General features: G+C 48.2%; 1 protein-coding gene across 1 annotated transcript in view; it reads left to right on the top strand.

Moving 5' to 3' along the window:
• The window catches only part of UTP14A (UTP14A small subunit processome component), a 215,154-nt gene that overhangs the window by 3,416 nt on the left and 188,540 nt on the right, over positions 1–23,198 (top strand). The window contains exon 5 of the mRNA XM_075538716.1: positions 330–394. Coding sequence (XP_075394831.1) covers positions 330–394 — 65 coding nt within the window. The remainder of the gene's footprint in view (positions 1–329; positions 395–23,198) is intronic.

Below are 23,198 nucleotides of genomic sequence, written 5' to 3' on the forward strand. Positions count from 1 at the left end.
TGCAAAGGGTTCAACTTCAGGTGTCTGAATCCCAGTCCAATTCCTTTTCCACTATATTTACCTTGTCTTTCATGTGTTTTGGAGGAGCACATTTACATTCTACATTAAGAGGAGAGGTGAAGGCTAGATTTCCACCTCTCATTCTAGTAAGGTAAATGTTCATAATCGGTGAATACAATGTCCAGGTTCAGAACTAGTTACCTAGTGATGATGTAACCTAACTCTAGGGGGAAAATACTTCAAAACTAAGCCTTGTTTGAACAGAGAAATTTTTGTTCCCCCAGTAAAACGTACCAGTTCATGCTGTATTCTATTGTGCCTAATTTCAGGTGGAAATTGACTGAGCGTTCAGAGGCCAGTCTGAAGGTGTCAGAGTTCAATGTCAGTTCTGATGGTAAGTTAAAAACAGATAACCATGCATTGATCTTTGTCCCTAGGAACTCTTTCATGTTGTTAATGAATTGTACCATAAATGCCTGAAAGTAGGTGAAGAAGAGAAGTCAGATGCCCTTTAGTTTCTCCCGTTTCTTCTAGGCTAGGGTCAAGGCCTTGTTACTGGGTTTGGTGGAATACTCCTGAAGTAGAAGAATCTGAGAGTGGCTGCCTCTCACTAGCGTAATATTTATATAACTTTGTTAAGTGGTCACAATTTCATTTGTATTTCAGTTCTTACAGCATCCTTCTCAAGAAAGCTCATGATGCGTTCTCAAGGACCTTCATCCTTCTAGTACAGTGTGTCCTTACTTTTAAAAAAATTGTCTTCATAAGCAATCTTTTTTGATTGTTTTCCCCCTCGATTGCCACTTCCTCCTAGCCCCAAGAAATTAAATACTATGGAATAATATTTTGTTGTGTAGGGGTAATCTTTGGAGAGACATAAATCTTGGTGATACTTGAGATTCTACCACTCCTAATTCAACTTTCACCCCATTGGTGGGGAAGGGCACAGTATTTCCCCTCAAGGACACTGGGCAGAATAGTGGCAGAACTGAGATTTTAACCTGATATCAAGTTTAGATGCCAAATCTTTTTTCACCACATTTGCAATTTAACATAGCTTAAAATGAGCTTGCGCTTGTAGTAGATGCTAGTGTAACTTCTCTGAGCAAGAAACAGTGTAGAAGCTTATTAACTCAGAAAATCAATTTTTTCTTCTTCACCAGGTTACAAACATTTAATTTACATGCAATCAGTAATTACAGGCCCCTGGAAAGCCCATTTTGTCTGCTAAATTTTTGAAGTACAGACAATGGCTCATAATGACAAACAGATGCTACTTTACAACAAGCATCAAATATTTTTATTAAAGATGACATAGTAATACTTTTCTTTTTAAAAATAGTTTTATTGGCATATAGTTTACACATCATACAATTAAACTGTTCAATAATATTAAGATGAGATGTGCACATTTCGCCACAATTTCAGAATATTTTCCTCTTGCACTCACTCATTGTTAGCTCTTCATTTCTCCCCATCCTCCCCTGCCATGCCCCTGGTCAATTAGCAATCCAGTTATTGTCTCTATAGATCTACCTATCTTCAATTTCATATAAAGAAACTCATACAACACATAAGCAGGAAGCAAACAAATCAAAGAACAATGACTTGTGCCCATAGAAATAATCTCAGTTGAAAAGCGGAAATTATTAAAACCTGAAACAACTTTAAAATGGGTCAAAAAAAAAGAACAAGTGATAAGGTAATACTTTTTACCTCACTGCACCCTCCATAGTTGATATTACAACGCTCATGTCTTGATAGCCAGGCTATTCATATCCCTTGGACTGTGTATGGAGGGGATTCCCTGGAGACTTAATCCATGTGGGGAACGGGCAAGGAAATTTTGGGCTTTGATTGTTATCTATAGCCTACTGCAAATCAGGTGTTCAAAATTTAAGCTCTGTATCATTCTCTATATTTGAGTTTTTGTCATTTATAATACTTAGATCACACAAGCTGGTGTGCTCTAATAACTGGGCACCTTGTGGTTTCCTCACCAATATATTTAGTGATCACTTTATGAGGGCAAGCATTGAACACTCTTCTTTTTCCCCTTTGGTTGAAATTTAATAAATAAATCACAAAATTTAACAGAAAGGTGAATATACTTTGTTAATCTTAATACAAAAGTAAACATGAACATTTTATCATCTGAAATAGTTAAGTATGAAAACACAAGTCTGAGTGAATGGATAAACATAACTAAATTGATAATTAAAATATAGATTATATTCTTTTAAAAATCATTTTATTGGGGCTCATACAGCTGTTTTCAAATTACATCAATTCATTGTGTCAAGCACATTTGTACATTTGTGGCCATCATCAAAACATTTTATTTCTACTTGAGCCCTTGATATCAGCTCATTTTCCCCCTCCCTAACGAACTCTTGATAATTTACAAATTATTTTTTTCATGTCTTACACTGACCGATGTCTCCGTTCACCCACTTTCCTATTGTCTATCCCCCAGGGAGGGGGTTATTATGTGGATCATTTTGATAGATTTCCCCTTTCTCCCCCCCACCTTCCCCTTCCCCTCCTGGTATCACAACTCTCATTATTGGCTGAGGGGTTTATCTGTCTTGAATTCCCTGTGTTTTCAGCTCCTAACTGTACGTGCACCTCCTCTGGTCTAGACGGATTTGTAAGGTAGAATTGGGGTTATGATAGTGGTGGGGGGGAGGAAGCATTAAAGAACTATAGGAAAATTGTATGTTTCATTGGTGCTATACTGCACCCTGACTGGCTCATCTCTTCCTTGTGACCCTTCTGTAAGGGGATGTCCAATTGTCTACAGGTGGGTTTTGGGTCTGCACTCTGCACTCACCCTCATTCACATTGATATGATTTTTGGCTCTGAGTCTTTGATACCTGATACCTGATCCTATCAATACCTCATGATCACACAAGCTGGTATGCTTCTTCCATGTGGGTTTTGTTTCTTTTGAGCTAGATGGCCGCTTGTTTAATTCCAAGCCTTTAAGACCCCAGACATTATCTTTTGATAGTCAGGCACCATCAGGTTTCTTCACATTTGCTGTGCACCCATTTTGTTTTCAGCGATCGTGTTGGGAATGTGGGAATCACAGAATGTAAGGTTATTAGAACAAAGTATTCTTCCATTAAGGAGTACTTGAGTAGAGGCCCAATGTCTGTCTGCTACCTTTATACTTTTTTTTTGTTTTGTTTTTCTGCTACCTTTATACTTAACATATAAATATGTACATCTATCTATTTCCCTGTTAGATATAAATATATTTATATATATATACATGACTATATTTAGATCTCTATAAATGCCCTTTGTCTCCTAGTTCTTTCCTCTATTACCTTTTATTGTCCTCTTGTCCTACTATCATGTTCAACCTTCATTTGGGTTTCACTAATTCCTCGCAGATACACTGCCCTTGATCAAGCCATACCAGGCCTCCTACACCCTCCCTGCTGTCGATTTTAGATCACTTGTTGTTCCCTTGTCCTTGGGTTTATTAACAACCACTTCCTTATCCCCCTCCTCACCTCCCGTGTCCCCTGAAACCACCATCCCCATTGTTTTCTCCCTTGGATGGTTTCTCTGGCCTATCTTATCTCAATTGGCATACAGAGACAATGATAAGCACAGAAACAATACAGACCAAAACAAAATAACAAAATTAAACCACCAACAGCCAAGGAAAATGACAAGCCTATAAATAGTTCTAAGTCTGTTTGTTGACCTTTCGGAATGTTTTCTAGTCCAGTCTGATGGTGGTATATTTCTGCAGACTTCATTGCTTTACTCCCTTTGCTGCTCTGTTGCATGCCCTTAGTGTTTCGCCTCTGTGATGGGATCAGATCGGGCACAATTCCTTCACTGTGTTTCCAGTGCTGTCCCTTATAGCAATGTGGGTCAGTAACGGACATCTTGTTTCGTGATAGGCCAGCCCTATAGTCTTCTCTGTGCGTTGACTGACTGAGCAGGAATCTTGTCCTCGGGGCTTGATGAGCCACGATGTGTTCCACTGTCTCTCCTTTCCTCTTTGTTTGCTCCTGTGTGCTATGATCAGATGTGCCCCTCTCCCTGAGCTGTAGCTTCAGTGCTGTCCTCTGAAGTGCATTCTTCTTGGAGGGAAGGAGTAGTGTCTACATAGTTGGGATTGGGGCCGGCCCTGCAGACCTCACATAAGCAGTCTTAAGACTAAAAAATACTTTTTAATTTTTTAACAATTAGCATTTTTTGTTGGTTAATCTAATAATATATAACGATTTATGAAAATGAGTCTTAATAATTGTTTTTTGTTTGAGGGTAGAATTGAGTGTGAAAACAAATCTAATCCTATATTACTAAATATGTCTCTGGTTTATTTTACGTGAAAGAACATTATCATTCAACCCATTGGGCATAAGGAAAGTCTATTAATATTGTCATGAATTTAGTCAATGGTATAGAATTTAAAACACTACTAAACAAGGGATATTAGACTTGAATAGAAACTCAGCAAATCTCATAAGAAGTGCTACTATGTTAACAGTATCAGGAACTGCACTAGATCCTAACAGTAAAGTCTTCTTAGTGAGTGGTTCTCAACCTTCCTAGTGCCACATACAATTGCTCATATTGTGGTACCTCCCAACCATAAAGTGATTTTCGTGCTACTTCGTAACTGTAATTTTGCTACTGTTATGAATTGGCCGAACCCTGTGAAAGGCTCGTTCAACCCCCCAAAGGCGTTATGACCCTGAGGTTGACAACCACTGGTTTAGAATACGACATGCCCTCTTGGGCCTTGCATCCTAGTGAAGGAAAACAGGGTAATGCAATAAAGCCAGTCAGTGGCACTTTAGATTATTTTTGTACAAAGGCACAATGCATGGTGAAATAGGGACTCTGGAAAGACAAAGAAGGGACCACCTCATGCTAAGGGATTAAGGCTGGACAAAGTAATACATAGATTAAACCTCTTTAAAGTTGAGGAAGAGTACCAGTATGATTGGAACACATTGGGTGCTGGCAATGCCAGGAGATTAGAGGGGTAGAGCTAGGTAGGATATCGCTTAGGGCAATGGCTTTACATCAATTTGATTTTGATTCCATTCTGAATGTAATCCAGTGATTTTCAGCAAAACATAACACTGTGATTTCTGGCTGAAGAATGGTTTATCCAAGAGTTAGAGGCACAAAGCACAAAAGAAAATAAAAAGATGGTGTTGTCAATGATTGTTTTCTTCTGCCAAACCAAAGTTGTCATGGTAGAATAGTCGTTACACATTGTACTGTTAATAATGCAAAGGTCAGCGGTTCCAAGCAAAAAACAAAACCCTCCAAGGGAGAGAGTTGATATTCTACTACTTCCAAGAGTTATACGTGATTGTAAAGACGTGTCTTCTTGCTCTCACCCAAAGGAGGCAAGTGGCTTTAGTAGTTGTGCGTTGGGCTACTATTCACACTGGATGCAGTGAGCTACAGGGTTTTCTACACCTACAAATGGCGGAAACCATGTTTAATATGTGTCTTCCGTCCTCCAACCGAAAGAACCCAGGAAGCCTCTCACTTGACTGTGGGCTGTTTATAACGGACAGGTGGAATGTTTGAACCAACCAACCAATCCAAAATCAGAGGAAAAAGTTGCTACTCCTATTTAAAGAGTGTCTTGTCAAGAAGTGTCTTCTACCTCCCAACCAAAATTGTCTTTGTGCTGTGTGCTTGCCAACTGCCATTAAAAATGCAGAGGTTGGCTGTTTCAACCCACCCAAGATCCTTGGGATTGATAGAGGCAGAAACCCTGTCCTTCTCTAGACTGTAACAGTCCTTGCTCAAGAACTTTCCCTTCCTCCCACCCCAAGGAACCCTAAATAGCATAGCAGTTGCCTGTGGATCTTTATAACGGACATGTTGATTGGTTCAAGCAACAAACCACTAAAAGAGAGTCTGGTCCTTCCACTCCTGTAGAGTTGCAAGGTTTTATCAGGAAGGGTCTCCCACCTCCCAACCAAATAAGTCTTTGTGGTAGCCCGTTTGGCTGTTAATTACTTGAAGGCTGGCTGTTTGAAACTCCCAGCATGCCGTGAGAGAGAGAGCAACAATGAAGGCGAGTTACAGGGTGTTCTTCACCTTCAAAGAGTAGCAACCCTGTTTAAGAAGTGTCTTCCATCGTCCACCCGAAGGAACCCTGATAGCCTAGTAGTTGCCTGTGGGCCTGTTGATTAAAGATATGTTGATTGGTTCAAGCACCTTCCCCTAGGAAAGAGAGAGACTGGACTTTTTGGTCCCACAAACAGTTGCAGTCTTTTGTCAAGAAGCGTCTCCCACCTCCCAACCAAAGTAGTCTTTGTCGTAGCCTGTTGGGCTGTTAATAACTTGAAGACTGGCTGTTTGAAACCCCCAGCGCTCCATGAGAGAGAGAGAGCAACACTGATGGCGAGGTACAGGGCTTGCTTTGCCTGCAAAGGGTGGCAACCATGTTTAAGAAGTATTCTTCCATCCAATGCACGAAGGAACCCTGTTAGCCTAGCAGTTGCCTTTGAGCTGTTGATAATGGACAGGTTGATTGAACCAGCAGACTGCTCCAAAAGACAGAAGGAGAAAGACAAAGGAAGGACTTTTACTCTCTTATAAAGAGGTACAGTCTTTTGTAAAGAAGGCCTCCCACACCTTCCAAGCAAAGTAGTGTTTGAGGTTGCTCATTGTGCTGTCAGTAACTACTAGGCGGCCTGATTGAAACCCTGATCTGATCCTTGAAAGATAAAGCAACACTGAGAGGAAGCTACATGGCTTTCTAGGCCTACAAATGGTGGCAACCCTGTTTAAGCAGTGTCTTACATAGTCCACCCGAAGGAACCTTGGTAGTCTAGCATTTGCTTGTGGGCCTGTTTACTACGAATAGGTCCATTGGTTTAAGGACCTTCCACTAGGAAAGACAGAGAATGGACTTTCTAGAACTGCAAAGAGTTGCACTCTTTTGTAAAGAAGGGTCTCCTACCTCCCAACCAAAGTAGTCTTTGCGGTTTCCCATTTCACTGTTAATTACTTCTAGGCTGTCTTTTTGAAACGCCCAGCCTCTGCTTGAGAGGGAGAGCAACACTGAAGGCTAGCAACAGGGCTTTCTTCGCATACAAAGGGTGGCAACGATGTTTAAGAAGTGCCTTCCATCCTCCAACTGAAGGAACCCTGGTAGAATAGAGATTGCGCCTTGGGGTGTATACACAGGACAGGTTGGTTATCTCAACCAACCAACCAACTGATCCAAAAGACAGCTGAAGGAGAAACGGGAAGGATTCACTACTCTTATAAAGGGTTACAGCCTCTTGTCAAGAAGGATCTTCCACCTCCCAACCAAAGTATCTTTGTGGTTGCCCATTGGGCTGCTAGTAACTTGTAGAGTAGCTGATTGAAACCCCCAACCACTGCGTGAGAGAGAGAGCAACACTGACAGCAAGTTACAAGGCTGTCTACTCCTACAAAGGGTGGCAACCATATTTAAAAAGTGTTCTTCCATCACCGTACGAAGGAACCCCGTGGCCTAGCAATTGCTTCTATGTATGTTTGTTACGGAGAGGTTGATTGTTTCAACCAAGCAACTGCTCCGAAAGACAACGGAAGGAGAACCGCAGAGGAAGGATTTGCTCCTCCTATAAAGGAAGGCAGCCTTTTGTCAAGAAGGATCCTTCCACCTCCCAACCAAAGCAGTCTTTGTGGTCTCCCGCCGTTTGGGATGTAGGTAAACTTGTAGGCTGGGTGGTTGTAACCCCCAACCGCTCCTTGGGAGAGCGAGCAACACTGGCAGCGAGCGACAGGGCTTTCTACTCCTACAAATGGTGGCAACCCATGTTTTTGCAGTGTCTTCCTCTTCCAATGAAATGAAGTCTCATAGCATAGCGGTTGCCCGTGAGGCTGTTTGTAACGGACAGCTTGATTGCTTGAACCAACCAATAGCTCCGAAACATGGAGGATGGGCTACTCCTATACACACTTAGAGTCTTTTGTCAAGAAAGGTCTTCCTCCTTCCAACGGAGGTAGTCTTTGTGGAAGCCCGTTGGGCTCTTAACCACTTGAAGGCTGGCTGTTTGAAACCCACACCGCTCTCCGTGAGAGACAGAGCAACCCTGACGGCGAGGTACAGGGCTTGCTTTGCCTACAAAGGGCGGCAACCATGTTTAAGAAGTGTTCTTCCATGCACCGCACGAAGGAACCGCGGTGGCCTAGCAATTGCCTCTGTGTCAGTTTGTAACGGAGAGGTTGATTGTTTCAACCAAGCAACCGCTCCCTACAAGTGCGGAAGGAGAAACCGTGAGGTAAACTTGCTACTCCCATAAGGCGTTGCAGCCACTTCTCGAGAAGGGTCTTCCACCTGCCAAACCAAAGTATCTTTGTGGTTGCCTGCTTGGCTTTGACTAACCTGTAGGCTGGGTGTTTGAAACCCTCAACCGCTCCGTGAGATAGAAAGCAACACTCACAGCGAGCTACGGGGCTTTCTACACCTACAAATGTCGGGAGCCCGTGTTTTTTTACTGTCTTGATCCTCTGCCCGAAGGAAGTCTCGTAGCATAGCAGTTGCCTATGGGACTGTTTATAACCCACAGGTGGTTTGCTTAAACCAATCAATGTCCCGGAAAGACAGAGGAAGGATTTGCCACTGCTCTCAAACATGTAGTCTTTTGACAAGAAGGGCCTATCCACCTCCCAACCACAGAAGTCAACTTTTCCTAGAGTTGCCAGTTCCTGTAACCTAAAGGTCGGCTGTTCGAAACCACCCACTGCTCCTTGGGAGAGACGGAGGGACAGGGACACGCTTTCTACTCCTTCAGAGGGTTACAGTCCTTCAAGAAGTGTCTTTTTCCTCACAACCACCGGAACCTGGTAGCATAGCAGCCTGTGGCGGGCTGTTGACAATAGAGGTTGGCTCTTGGAACCCAACGATTGCTCCTTTGGAGAGAGAGAGAGAGAAGGGGGGGGGGGAGAAGGCTTTCGACTCCTTCCAAGGGTAACGGTGCTTGCTCAACAAGTGTCTTTTCCTCCCACCCCAAGGAACCCTGGTAGCACAGCAGGTGCCTGTGGGTCTGGTCGTAACGGACATATTGACTGGTTTAAGCAACCCACCCCTAGGAAACAGAGAGGCTGGGCTTTGTACTCCTACAAAGAGTTGCAAGCTTTTGTCAAGAAACGTCTCCCAAATAAAGTAGTCTTTGCGGTAGCCCGTTGGGCTGTTAATGCCTGGAAGGCTGGCTGTTTGAAACCCCCACACCCCGGGGGAGAGAGAGAGAGAGAGAGAGACAGCAACACTGACGGTGAGGTACAGGGCTTGCTTTTCCCACCAAGGGAGGCAACCATGTTTAAGAAGTGTTCTTCCATGCACCGCACGAAGGAACCCCGGTGGCCTAGCAATTGCCTCTGTGTCAGTTTGTAACGGAGAGGTTGATTGTTTCAACCAAGCAACCGCTCCCTACAAGTGCGGAAGGAGAAACCGTGAGGTAAACTTGCTACTCCCATAAGGCGTTGCAGCCACTTCTCGAGAAGGGTCTTCCACCTGCCAAACCAAAGTATCTTTGTGGTTGCCTGCTTGGCTTTGACTAACCTGTAGGCTGGGTGTTTGAAACCCCCAACCGCTCCGTGAGATAGAATGCAACACTCACAGCGAGCTACGGGGCTTTCTACACCTACAAATGTCGAGAGCCCGTGTTTTTCTACTGTCTTGATCCTCTGCCCGAAGGAAGTCTCGTAGCATAGCAGTTGCCTATGGGACTGTTTATAACCCACAGGTGGTTTGCTTAAACCAATCAATGTCCCGGAAAGACAGAGGAAGGATTTGCCACTGCTCTCAAACATGTAGTCTTTTGACCAGAAGGGCCTATCCACCTCCCAACCACAGAAGTCAACTTTTCCTAGAGTTGCCAGTTCCTGTAACCTAAAGGTCGGCTGTTCGAAACCACCCACTGCTCCTTGGGAGAGACGGAGGGACAGGGACACGCTTTCTACTCCTTCAGAGGGTTACAGTCCTTCCTCAAGAAGTGTCTTTTTCCTCACAACCACCGGAACCTGGTAGCATAGCAGCCTGTGGCGGGCTGTTGACAATAGAGGTTGGCTGTTGGAACCCAACGATTGCTCCTTTGGAGAGAGAGAGAAGGGGGGGGAAAGGCTTTCGACTCCTACCAAGGGTAACGGTGCTTGCTCAACAAGTGTCTTTTCCTCCCACCCCAAGGTACCCTGGTAGCACAGCAGGTGCCTGTGGGTCTGGTCGTAACGGACATATTGACTGGTTTAAGCAACCCACCCCTAGGAAACAGAGAGGCTGGGCTTTGTACTCCTACAAAGAGTTGCAAGCTTTTGTCAAGAAACGTCTCCCAAATAAAGTAGTCTTTGCGGTAGCCCGTTGGGCTGTTAATGCCTGGAAGGCTGGCTGTTTGAAACCCCCACACTCCGGGGGGAGAGAGAGAGAGAGAGAGAGAGAGAGACAGCAACACTGACGGTGAGGTACAGGGCTTGCTTTTCCCACCAAGGGCGGCAACCATGTTTAAGAAGTGTTCTTCCATGCACCGCACGAAGGAACCCCGGTAGGCTAGCAGTTGCCGTTGGGGCAGTTTCTTAGGGACAGGTGGATTGTTAGAACCAACCAACTGCTCCGAAAGACAACGGAAGGAGAACCGCAGAGGAAGGATTTGCTCCTCCTATAAAGGAAGGCAGCCTTTTGTCAAGAAGGATCCTTCCACCTCCCAACCAAAGCAGTCTTTGTGGTCTCCCGCCGTTTGGGACGTAGGTAAACTTGTAGGCTGGGTGGTTGTAACCCCCAACCGCTCCTTGGGAGAGCGAGCAACACTGGCAGCGAGCGACAGGGCTTTCTACTCCTACAAATGGTGGCAACCCATGTTTTTGCAGTGTCTTCCTCTTCCAATGAAATGAAGTCTCATAGCATAGCGGTTGCCCGTGAGGCTGTTTGTAACGGACAGCTTGATTGCTTGAACCAACCAATAGCTCCGAAACATGGAGGATGGGCTACTCCTATACACACTTAGAGTCTTTTGTCAAGAAAGGTCTTCCTCCTTCCAACGGAGGTAGTCATTGTGGAAGCCCGTTGGGCTCTTAACCACTTGAAGGCTGGCTGTTTGAAACCCACACCGCTCTCCGTGAGAGACAGAGCAACCCTGACGGCGAGGTACAGGGCTTGCTTTGCCTACAAAGGGCGGCAACCATGTTTAAGAAGTGTTCTTCCATGCACCGCACGAAGGAACCCCGGTGGCCTAGCAATTGCCTCTGTGTCAGTTTGTAACGGAGAGGTTGATTGTTTCAACCAAGCAACCGCTCCCTACAAGTGCGGAAGGAGAAACCGTGAGGTAAACTTGCTACTCCCATAAGGCGTTGCAGCCACTTCTCGAGAAGGGTCTTCCACCTGCCAAACCAAAGTATCTTTGTGGTTGCCTGCTTGGCTTTGACTAACCTGTAGGCTGGGTGTTTGAAACCCCCAACCGCTCCGTGAGATAGAATGCAACACTCACAGCGAGCTACGGGGCTTTCTACACCTACAACTGTCGAGAGCCCGTGTTTTTCTACTGTCTTGATCCTCTGCCCGAAGGAAGTCTCGTAGCATAGCAGTTGCCTATGGGACTGTTTATAACCCACAGGTGGTTTGCTTAAACCAATCAATGTCCCGGAAAGACAGAGGAAGGATTTGCCACTGCTCTCAAACATGTAGTCTTTTGACCAGAAGGGCCTATCCACCTCCCAACCACAGAAGTCAACTTTTCCTAGAGTTGCCAGTTCCTGTAACCTAAAGGTCGGCTGTTCGAAACCACCCACTGCTCCTTGGGAGAGACGAAGGGACAGGGACACGCTTTCTACTCCTTCAGAGGGTTACAGTCCTTCCTCAAGAAGTGTCTTTTTCCTCACAACCACCGGAACCTGGTAGCATAGCAGCCTGTGGCGGGCTGTTGACAATAGAGGTTGGCTGTTGGAACCCAACGATTGCTCCTTTGGAGAGAGAGAGAAGGGGGGGGGGAAGGCTTTCGACTCCTACCAAGGGTAACGGTGCTTGCTCAACAAGTGTCTTTTCCTCCCACCCCAAGGAACCCTGGTAGCACAGCAGGTGCCTGTGGGTCTGGTCGTAACGGACATATTGACTGGTTTAAGCAACCCACCCCTAGGAAACAGAGAGGCTGGGCTTTGTACTCCTACAAAGAGTTGCAAGCTTTTGTCAAGAAACGTCTCCCAAATAAAGTAGTCTTTGCGGTAGCCCGTTGGGCTGTTAATGCCTGGAAGGCTGGCTGTTTGAAACCCCCACACCCCGGGGGAGACAGAGAGAGAGAGAGAGACAGCAACACTGACGGTGAGGTACAGGGCTTGCTTTTCCCACCAAGGGAGGCAACCATGTTTAAGAAGTGTTCTTCCATGCACCGCACGAAGGAACCCCGGTAGGCTAGCAGTTGCCCGTGGGGCAGTTTCTTAGGGACAGGTGGATTGTTTGAACCAACCAACTGCTCCGAAAGACAACGGAAGGAGAACCGCAGAGGAAGGATTTGCTCCTCCTATAAAGGAAGGCAGCCTTTTGTCAAGAAGGATCCTTCCACCTCCCAACCAAAGCAGTCTTTGTGGTCTCCCGCCGTTTGGGATGTAGGTAAACTTGTAGGCTGGGTGGTTGTAACCCCCAACCGCTCCTTGGGAGAGCGAGCAACACTGGCAGCGAGCGACAGGGCTTTCTACTCCTACAAATGGTGGCAACCCATGTTTTTGCAGTGTCTTCCTCTTCCAATGAAATGAAGTCTCATAGCATAGCGGTTGCCCGTGAGGCTGTTTGTAACGGACAGCTTGATTGCTTGAACCAACCAATAGCTCCGAAACATGGAGGATGGGCTACTCCTATACACACTTAGAGTCTTTTGTCAAGAAAGGTCTTCCTCCTTCCAACGGAGGTAGTCATTGTGGAAGCCCGTTGGGCTCTTAACCACTTGAAGGCTGGCTGTTTGAAACCCACACCGCTCTCCGTGAGAGACAGAGCAACCCTGACGGCGAGGTACAGGGCTTGCTTTGCCTACAAAGGGCGGCAACCATGTTTAAGAAGTGTTCTTCCATGCACTGCACGAAGGAACCCCGGTGGCCTAGCAATTGCCTCTGTGTCAGTTTGTAACGGAGAGGTTGATTGTTTCAACCAAGCAACCGCTCCCTACAAGTGCGGAAGGAGAAACCGTGAGGTAAACTTGCTACTCCCATAAGGCGTTGCAGCCACTTCTCGAGAAGGGTCTTCCACCTGCCAAACCAAAGTATCTTTGTGGTTGCCTGCTTGGCTTTGACTAACCTGTAGGCTGGGTGTTTGAAACCCCCAACCGCTCCGTGAGATAGAAAGCAACACTCACAGCGAGCTACGGGGCTTTCTACACCTACAACTGTCGAGAGCCCGTGTTTTTCTACTGTCTTGATCCTCTGCCCGAAGGAAGTCTCGTAGCATAGCAGTTGCCTATGGGACTGTTTATAACCCACAGGTGGTTTGCTTAAACCAATCAATGTCCCGGAAAGACAGAGGAAGGATTTGCCACTGCTCTCAAACATGTAGTCTTTTGACCAGAAGGGCCTATCCACCTCCCAACCACAGAAGTCAACTTTTCCTAGAGTTGCCAGTTCCTGTAACCTAAAGGTCGGCTGTTCGAAACCACCCACTGCTCCTTGGGAGAGACGAAGGGACAGGGACACGCTTTCTACTCCTTCAGAGGGTTACAGTCCTTCCTCAAGAAGTGTCTTTTTCCTCACAACCACCGGAACCTGGTAGCATAGCAGCCTGTGGCGGGCTGTTGACAATAGAGGTTGGCTGTTGGAACCCAACGATTGCTCCTTTGGAGAGAGAGAGAAGGGGGGGGGGGGAAGGCTTTCGACTCCTACCAAGGGTAACGGTGCTTGCTCAACAAGTGTCTTTTCCTCCCACCCCAAGGAACCCTGGTAGCACAGCAGGTGCCTGTGGGTCTGGTCGTAACGGACATATTGACTGGTTTAAGCAACCCACCCCTAGGAAACAGAGAGGCTGGGCTTTGTACTCCTACAAAGAGTTGCAAGCTTTTGTCAAGAAACGTCTCCCAAATAAAGTAGTCTTTGCGGTAGCCCGTTGGGCTGTTAATGCCTGGAAGGCTGGCTGTTTGAAACCCCCACACCCCGGGGGAGAGAGAGAGAGAGAGAGAGAGACAGCAACACTGACGGTGAGGTACAGGGCTTGCTTTTCCCACCAAGGGAGGCAACCATGTTTAAGAAGTGTTCTTCCATGCACCGCACGAAGGAACCCCGGTAGGCTAGCAGTTGCCCGTGGGGCAGTTTCTTAGGGACAGGTGGATTGTTTGAACCAACCAACTGCTCCGAAAGACAACGGAAGGAGAACCGCAGAGGAAGGATTTGCTCCTCCTATAAAGGAAGGCAGCCTTTTGTCAAGAAGGATCCTTCCACCTCCCAACCAAAGCAGTCTTTGTGGTCTCCCGCCGTTTGGGATGTAGGTAAACTTGTAGGCTGGGTGGTTGTAACCCCCAACCGCTCCTTGGGAGAGCGAGCAACACTGGCAGCGAGCGACAGGGCTTTCTACTCCTACAAATGGTGGCAACCCATGTTTTTGCAGTGTCTTCCTCTTCCAATGAAATGAAGTCTCATAGCATAGCGGTTGCCCGTGAGGCTGTTTGTAACGGACAGCTTGATTGCTTGAACCAACCAATAGCTCCGAAACATGGAGGATGGGCTACTCCTATACACACTTAGAGTCTTTTGTCAAGAAAGGTCTTCCTCCATCCAACGGAGGTAGTCATTGTGGAAGCCCGTTGGGCTCTTAACCACTTGAAGGCTGGCTGTTTGAAACCCACACCGCTCTCCGTGAGAGACAGAGCAACCCTGACGGCGAGGTACAGGGCTTGCTTTGCCTACAAAGGGCGGCAACCATGTTTAAGAAGTGTTCTTCCATGCACCGCACGAAGGAACCCCGGTGGCCTAGCAATTGCCTCTGTGTCAGTTTGTAACGGAGAGGTTGATTGTTTCAACCAAGCAACCGCTCCCTACAAGTGCGGAAGGAGAAACCGTGAGGTAAACTTGCTACTCCCATAAGGCGTTGCAGCCACTTCTCGAGAAGGGTCTTCCACCTGCCAAACCAAAGTATCTTTGTGGTTGCCTGCTTGGCTTTGACTAACCTGTAGGCTGGGTGTTTGAAACCCCCAACCGCTCCGTGAGATAGAATGCAACACTCACAGCGAGCTACGGGGCTTTCTACACCTACAAATGTCGAGAGCCCGTGTTTTTCTACTGTCTTGATCCTCTGCCCGAAGGAAGTCTCGTAGCATAGCAGTTGCCTATGGGACTGTTTATAACCCACAGGTGGTTTGCTTAAACCAATCAATGTCCCGGAAAGACAGAGGAAGGATTTGCCACTGCTCTCAAACATGTAGTCTTTTGACCAGAAGGGCCTATCCACCTCCCAACCACAGAAGTCAACTTTTCCTAGAGTTGCCAGTTCCTGTAACCTAAAGGTCGGCTGTTCGAAACCACCCACTGCTCCTTGGGAGAGACGGAGGGACAGGGACACGCTTTCTACTCCTTCAGAGGGTTACAGTCCTTCCTCAAGAAGTGTCTTTTTCCTCACAACCACCGGAACCTGGTAGCATAGCAGCCTGTGGCGGGCTGTTGACAATAGAGGTTGGCTGTTGGAACCCAACGATTGCTCCTTTGGAGAGAGAGAGAAGGGGGGGGAAAGGCTTTCGACTCCTACCAAGGGTAACGGTGCTTGCTCAACAAGTGTCTTTTCCTCCCACCCCAAGGTACCCTGGTAGCACAGCAGGTGCCTGTGGGTCTGGTCGTAACGGACATATTGACTGGTTTAAGCAACCCACCCCTAGGAAACAGAGTGGCTGGGCTTTGTACTCCTACAAAGAGTTGCAAGCTTTTGTCAAGAAACGTCTCCCAAATAAAGTAGTCTTTGCGGTAGCCCGTTGGGCTGTTAATGCCTGGAAGGCTGGCTGTTTGAAACCCCCACACTCCGGGGGGAGAGAGAGAGAGAGAGAGAGAGAGAGACAGCAACACTGACGCTGAGGTACAGGGCTTGCTTTTCCCACCAAGGGCGGCAACCATGTTTAAGAAGTGTTCTTCCATGCACCGCACGAAGGAACCCCGGTAGGCTAGCAGTTGCCGGTGGGGCAGTTTCTTAGGGACAGGTGGATTGTTTGAACCAACCAACTGCTCCGAAAGACAACGGAAGGAGAACCGCAGAGGAAGGATTTGCTCCTCCTATAAAGGAAGGCAGCCTTTTGTCAAGAAGGATCCTTCCACCTCCCAACCAAAGCAGTCTTTGTGGTCTCCCGCCGTTTGGGATGTAGGTAAACTTGTAGGCTGGGTGGTTGTAACCCCCAACCGCTCCTTGGGAGAGCGAGCAACACTGGCAGCGAGCGACAGGGCTTTCTACTCCTACAAATGGTGGCAACCCATGTTTTTGCAGTGTCTTCCTCTTCCAATGAAATGAAGTCTCATAGCATAGCGGTTGCCCGTGAGGCTGTTTGTAACGGACAGCTTGATTGCTTGAACCAACCAATAGCTCCGAAACATGGAGGATGGGCTACTCCTATACACACTTAGAGTCTTTTGTCAAGAAAGGTCTTCCTCCTTCCAACGGAGGTAGTCATTGTGGAAGCCCGTTGGGCTCTTAACCACTTGAAGGCTGGCTGTTTGAAACCCACACCGCTCTCCGTGAGAGACAGAGCAACCCTGACGGCGAGGTACAGGGCTTGCTTTGCCTACAAAGGGCGGCAACCATGTTTAAGAAGTGTTCTTCCATGCACCGCACGAAGGAACCCCGGTGGCCTAGCAATTGCCTCTGTGTCAGTTTGTAACGGAGAGGTTGATTGTTTCAACCAAGCAACCGCTCCCTACAAGTGCGGAAGGAGAAACCGTGAGGTAAACTTGCTACTCCCATAAGGCGTTGCAGCCATTTCTGGAGAAGGGTCTTCCACCTGCCAAACCAAAGTATCTTTGTGGTTGCCTGCTTGGCTTTGACTAACCTGTAGGCTGGGTGTTTGAAACCCTCAACCGCTCCGTGAGATAGAAAGCAACACTCACAGCGAGCTACGGGGCTTTCTACACCTACAAATGTCGAGAGCCCGTGTTTTTCTACTGTCTTGATCCTCTGCCCGAAGGAAGTCTCGTAGCATAGCAGTTGCCTATGGGACTGTTTATAACCCACAGGTGGTTTGCTTAAACCAATCAATGTCCCGGAAAGACAGAGGAAGGATTTGCCACTGCTCTCAAACATGTAGTCTTTTGACCAGAAGGGCCTATCCACCTCCCAACCACAGAAGTCAACTTTTCCTAGAGTTGCCAGTTCCTGTAACCTAAAGGTCGGCTGTTCGAAACCACCCACTGCTCCTTGGGAGAGACGGAGGGACAGGGACACGCTTTCTACTCCTTCAGAGGGTTACAGTCCTTCCTCAAGAAGTGTCTTTTTCCTCACAACCACCGGAACCTGGTAGCATAGCAGCCTGTGGCGGGCTGTTGACAATAGAGGTTGGCTGTTGGAACCCAACGATTGCTCCTTTGGAGAGAGAGAGAAGGGGGGGGAAAGGCTTTCGACTCCTACCAAGGGTAACGGTGCTTGCTCAACAAGTGTCTTTTCCTCCCACCCCAAGGTACCCTGGTAGCACAGCAGGTGCCTGTGGGTCTGGTCGTAACGGACATATTGACTGGTTTAAGCAACCCACCCCTAGGAAACAGAGAGGCTGGGCTTTGTACTCCTACAAAGAGTTGCAAGCTTTTGTCAAGAAACGTCTCCCAAATAAAGTAGTCTTTGCGGTAGCCCGTTGGGCTGTTAATGCCTGGAAGGCTGGCTGTTTGAAACCCCCACACTCCGGGGGGAGAGAGAGAGAGAGAGAGAGAGAGACAGCAACACTGACGGTGAGGTACAGGGCTTGCTTTTCCCACCAAGGGCGGCAACCATGTTTAAGAAGTGTTCTTCCATGCACCGCACGAAGGAACCCCGGTAGGCTAGCAGTTGCCGGTGGGGCAGTTTCTTAGGGACAGGTGGATTGTTTGAACCAACCAACTGCTCCGAAAGACAACGGAAGGAGAACCGCAGAGGAAGGATTTGCTCCTCCTATAAAGGAAGGCAGCCTTTTGTCAAGAAGGATCCTTCCACCTCCCAACCAAAGCAGTCTTTGTGGTCTCCCGCCGTTTGGGATGTAGGTAAACTTGTAGGCTGGGTGGTTGTAACCCCCAACCGCTCCTTGGGAGAGCGAGCAACACTGGCAGCGAGCGACAGGGCTTTCTACTCCTACAAATGGTGGCAACCCATGTTTTTGCAGTGTCTTCCTCTTCCAATGAAATGAAGTCTCATAGCATAGCGGTTGCCCGTGAGGCTGTTTGTAACGGACAGCTTGATTGCTTGAACCAACCAATAGCTCCGAAACATGGAGGATGGGCTACTCCTATACACACTTAGAGTCTTTTGTCAAGAAAGGTCTTCCTCCTTCCAACTGAGGTAGTCTTTGTGGAAGCCCGTTGGGCTCTTAACCACTTGAAGGCTGGCTGTTTGAAACCCACACCGCTCTCCGTGAGAGACAGAGCAACCCTGACGGCGAGGTACAGGGCTTGCTTTGCCTACAAAGGGCGGCAACCATGTTTAAGAAGTGTTCTTCCATGCACCGCACGAAGGAACCCCGGTGGCCTAGCAATTGCCTCTGTGTCAGTTTGTAACGGAGAGGTTGATTGTTTCAACCAAGCAACCGCTCCCTACAAGTGCGGAAGAAGAAACCGTGAGGTAAACTTGCTACTCCCATAAGGCGTTGCAGCCACTTCTCGAGAAGGGTCTTCCACCTGCCAAACCAAAGTATCTTTGTGGTTGCCTGCTTGGCTTTGACTAACCTGTAGGCTGGGTGTTTGAAACCCTCAACCGCTCCGTGAGATAGAAAGCAACACTCACAGCGAGCTACGGGGCTTTCTACACCTACAAATGTCGGGAGCCCGTGTTTTTCTACTGTCTTGATCCTCTGCCCGAAGGAAGTCTCGTAGCATAGCAGTTGCCTATGGGACTGTTTATAACCCACAGGTGGTTTGCTTAAACCAATCAATGTCCCGGAAAGACAGAGGAAGGATTTGCCACTGCTCTCAAACATGTAGTCTTTTGACAAGAAGGGCCTATCCACCTCCCAACCACAGAAGTCAACTTTTCCTAGAGTTGCCAGTTCCTGTAACCTAAAGGTCGGCTGTTCGAAACCACCCACTGCTCCTTGGGAGAGACGGAGGGACAGGGACACGCTTTCTACTCCTTCAGAGGGTTACAGTCCTTCAAGAAGTGTCTTTTTCCTCACAACCACCGGAACCTGGTAGCATAGCAGCCTGTGGCGGGCTGTTGACAATAGAGGTTGGCTGTTGGAACCCAACGATTGCTCCTTTGGAGAGAGAGAGAGAGAAGGGGGGGGGGGGGAAGGCTTTCGACTCCTTCCAAGGGTAACGGTGCTTGCTCAACCAGTGTCTTTTCCTCCCACCCCAAGGAACCCTGGTAGCACAGCAGGTGCCTGTGGGTCTGGTCGTAACGGACATATTGACTGGTTTAAGCAACCCACCCCTAGGAAACAGAGAGGCTGGGCTTTGTACTCCTACAAAGAGTTGCAAGCTTTTGTCAAGAAACGTCTCCCAAATAAAGTAGTCTTTGCGGTAGCCCGTTGGGCTGTTAATGCCTGGAAGGCTGGCTGTTTGAAACCCCCACACCCCGGGGGAGAGAGAGAGAGAGAGAGAGACAGCAACACTGACGGTGAGGTACAGGGCTTGCTTTTCCCACCAAGGGAGGCAACCATGTTTAAGAAGTGTTCTTCCATGCACCGCACGAAGGAACCCCGGTAGGCTAGCAGTTGCCCGTGGGGCAGTTTCTTAGGGACAGGTGGATTGTTTGAACCAACCAACTGCTCCGAAAGACAACGGAAGGAGAACCGCAGAGGAAGGATTTGCTCCTCCTATAAAGGAAGGCAGCCTTTTGTCAAGAAGGATCCTTCCACCTCCCAACCAAAGCAGTCTTTGTGGTCTCCCGCCGTTTGGGATGTAGGTAAACTTGTAGGCTGGGTGGTTGTAACCCCCAACCGCTCCTTGGGAGAGCGAGCAACACTGGCAGCGAGCGACAGGGCTTTCTACTCCTACAAATGGTGGCAACCCATGTTTTTGCAGTGTCTTCCTCTTCCAATGAAATGAAGTCTCATAGCATAGCGGTTGCCCGTGAGGCTGTTTGTAACGGACAGCTTGATTGCTTGAACCAACCAATAGCTCCGAAACATGGAGGATGGGCTACTCCTATACACACTTAGAGTCTTTTGTCAAGAAAGGTCTTCCTCCTTCCAACGGAGGTAGTCTTTGTGGAAGCCCGTTGGGCTCTTAACCACTTGAAGGCTGGCTGTTTGAAACCCACACCGCTCTCCGTGAGAGACAGAGCAACCCTGACGGCGAGGTACAGGGCTTGCTTTGCCTACAAAGGGCGGCAACCATGTTTAAGAAGTGTTCTTCCATGCACCGCACGAAGGAACCGCGGTGGCCTAGCAATTGCCTCTGTGTCAGTTTGTAACGGAGAGGTTGATTGTTTCAACCAAGCAACCGCTCCCTACAAGTGCGGAAGGAGAAACCGTGAGGTAAACTTGCTACTCCCATAAGGCGTTGCAGCCACTTCTCGAGAAGGGTCTTCCACCTGCCAAACCAAAGTATCTTTGTGGTTGCCTGCTTGGCTTTGACTAACCTGTAGGCTGGGTGTTTGAAACCCCCAACCGCTCCGTGAGATAGAATGCAACACTCACAGCGAGCTACGGGGCTTTCTACACCTATAAATGTCGGGAGCCCGTGTTTTTCTACTGTCTTGATCCTCTGCCCGAAGGAAGTCTCGTAGCATAGCAGTTGCCTATGGGACTGTTTATAACCCACAGGTGGTTTGCTTAAACCAATCAATGTCCCCGAAAGACAGAGGAAGGATTTGCCACTGCTCTCAAACATGTAGTCTTTTGACAAGAAGGGCCTATCCACCTCCCAACCACAGAAGTCAACTTTTCCTAGAGTTGCCAGTTCCTGTAACCTAAAGGTCGGCTGTTCGAAACCACCCACTGCTCCTTGGGAGAGACGGAGGGACAGGGACACGCTTTCTACTCCTTCAGAGGGTTACAGTCCTTCCTCAAGAAGTGTCTTTTTCCTCACAACCACCGGAACTTGGTAGCATAGCAGCCTGTGGCGGGCTGTTGACAATAGAGGTTGGCTGTTGGAACCCAACGATTGCTCCTTTGGAGAGAGAGAGAGAGAACGGGGGTGGGGGGGGAAGGCTTTCGACTCCTTCCAAGGGTAACGGTGCTTGCTCAACAAGTGTCTTTTCCTCCCACCCCAAGGAACCCTGGTAGCACAGCAGGTGCCTGTGGGTCTGGTCGTAACGGACATATTGACTGGTTTAAGCAACCCACCCCTAGGAAACAGAGAGGCTGGGCTTTGTACTCCTACAAAGAGTTGCAAGCTTTTGTCAAGAAACGTCTCCCAAATAAAGTAGTCTTTGCGGTAGCCCGTTGGGCTGTTAATGCCTGGAAGGCTGGCTGTTTGAAACCCCCACACCCCGGGGGAGAGAGAGAGAGAGAGAGAGACAGCAACACTGACGCTGAGGTACAGGGCTTGCTTTTCCCACCAAGGGAGGCAACCATGTTTAAGAAGTGTTCTTCCATGCACCGCACGAAGGAACCCCGGTAGGCTAGCAGTTGCCCGTGGGGCAGTTTCTTAGGGACAGGTGGATTGTTTGAACCAACCAACTGCTCCGAAAGACAACGGAAGGAGAACCGCAGAGGAAGGATTTGCTCCTCCTATAAAGGAAGGCAGCCTTTTGTCAAGAAGGATCCTTCCACCTCCCAACCAAAGCAGTCTTTGTGGTCTCCCGCCGTTTGGGATGTAGGTAAACTTGTAGGCTGGGTGGTTGTAACCCCCAACCGCTCCTTGGGAGAGCGAGCAACACTGGCAGCGAGCGACAGGGCTTTCTACTCCTACAAATGGTGGCAACCCATGTTTTTGCAGTGTCTTCCTCTTCCAATGAAATGAAGTCTCATAGCATAGCGGTTGCCCGTGAGGCTGTTTGTAACGGACAGCTTGATTGCTTGAACCAACCAATAGCTCCGAAACATGGAGGATGGGCTACTCCTATACACACTTAGAGTCTTTTGTCAAGAAAGGTCTTCCTCCTTCCAACTGAGGTAGTCTTTGTGGAAGCCCGTTGGGCTCTTAACCACTTGAAGGCTGGCTGTTTGAAACCCACACCGCTCTCCGTGAGAGACAGAGCAACCCTGACGGCGAGGTACAGGGCTTGCTTTGCCTACAAAGGGCGGCAACCATGTTTAAGAAGTGTTCTTCCATGCACCGCACGAAGGAACCCCGGTGGCCTAGCAATTGCCTCTGTGTCAGTTTGTAACGGAGAGGTTGATTGTTTCAACCAAGCAACCGCTCCCTACAAGTGCGGAAGAAGAAACCGTGAGGTAAACTTGCTACTCCCATAAGGCGTTGCAGCCACTTCTCGAGAAGGGTCTTCCACCTGCCAAACCAAAGTATCTTTGTGGTTGCCTGCTTGGCTTTGACTAACCTGTAGGCTGGGTGTTTGAAACCCTCAACCGCTCCGTGAGATAGAAAGCAACACTCACAGCGAGCTACGGGGCTTTCTACACCTACAAATGTCGGGAGCCCGTGTTTTTCTACTGTCTTGATCCTCTGCCCGAAGGAAGTCTCGTAGCATAGCAGTTGCCTATGGGACTGTTTATAACCCACAGGTGGTTTGCTTAAACCAATCAATGTCCCGGAAAGACAGAGGAAGGATTTGCCACTGCTCTCAAACATGTAGTCTTTTGACAAGAAGGGCCTATCCACCTCCCAACCACAGAAGTCAACTTTTCCTAGAGTTGCCAGTTCCTGTAACCTAAAGGTCGGCTGTTCGAAACCACCCACTGCTCCTTGGGAGAGACGGAGGGACAGGGACACGCTTTCTACTCCTTCAGAGGGTTACAGTCCTTCAAGAAGTGTCTTTTTCCTCACAACCACCGGAACCTGGTAGCATAGCAGCCTGTGGCGGGCTGTTGACAATAGAGGTTGGCTGTTGGAACCCAACGATTGCTCCTTTGGAGAGAGAGAGAGAGAAGGGGGGGGGGGGGAAGGCTTTCGACTCCTTCCAAGGGTAACGGTGCTTGCTCAACCAGTGTCTTTTCCTCCCACCCCAAGGAACCCTGGTAGCACAGCAGGT

Source organism: Tenrec ecaudatus, chromosome X, assembly GCF_050624435.1.
Source record: "Tenrec ecaudatus isolate mTenEca1 chromosome X, mTenEca1.hap1, whole genome shotgun sequence".
NCBI classification, from domain to species: domain Eukaryota; kingdom Metazoa; phylum Chordata; class Mammalia; order Afrosoricida; family Tenrecidae; genus Tenrec; species Tenrec ecaudatus.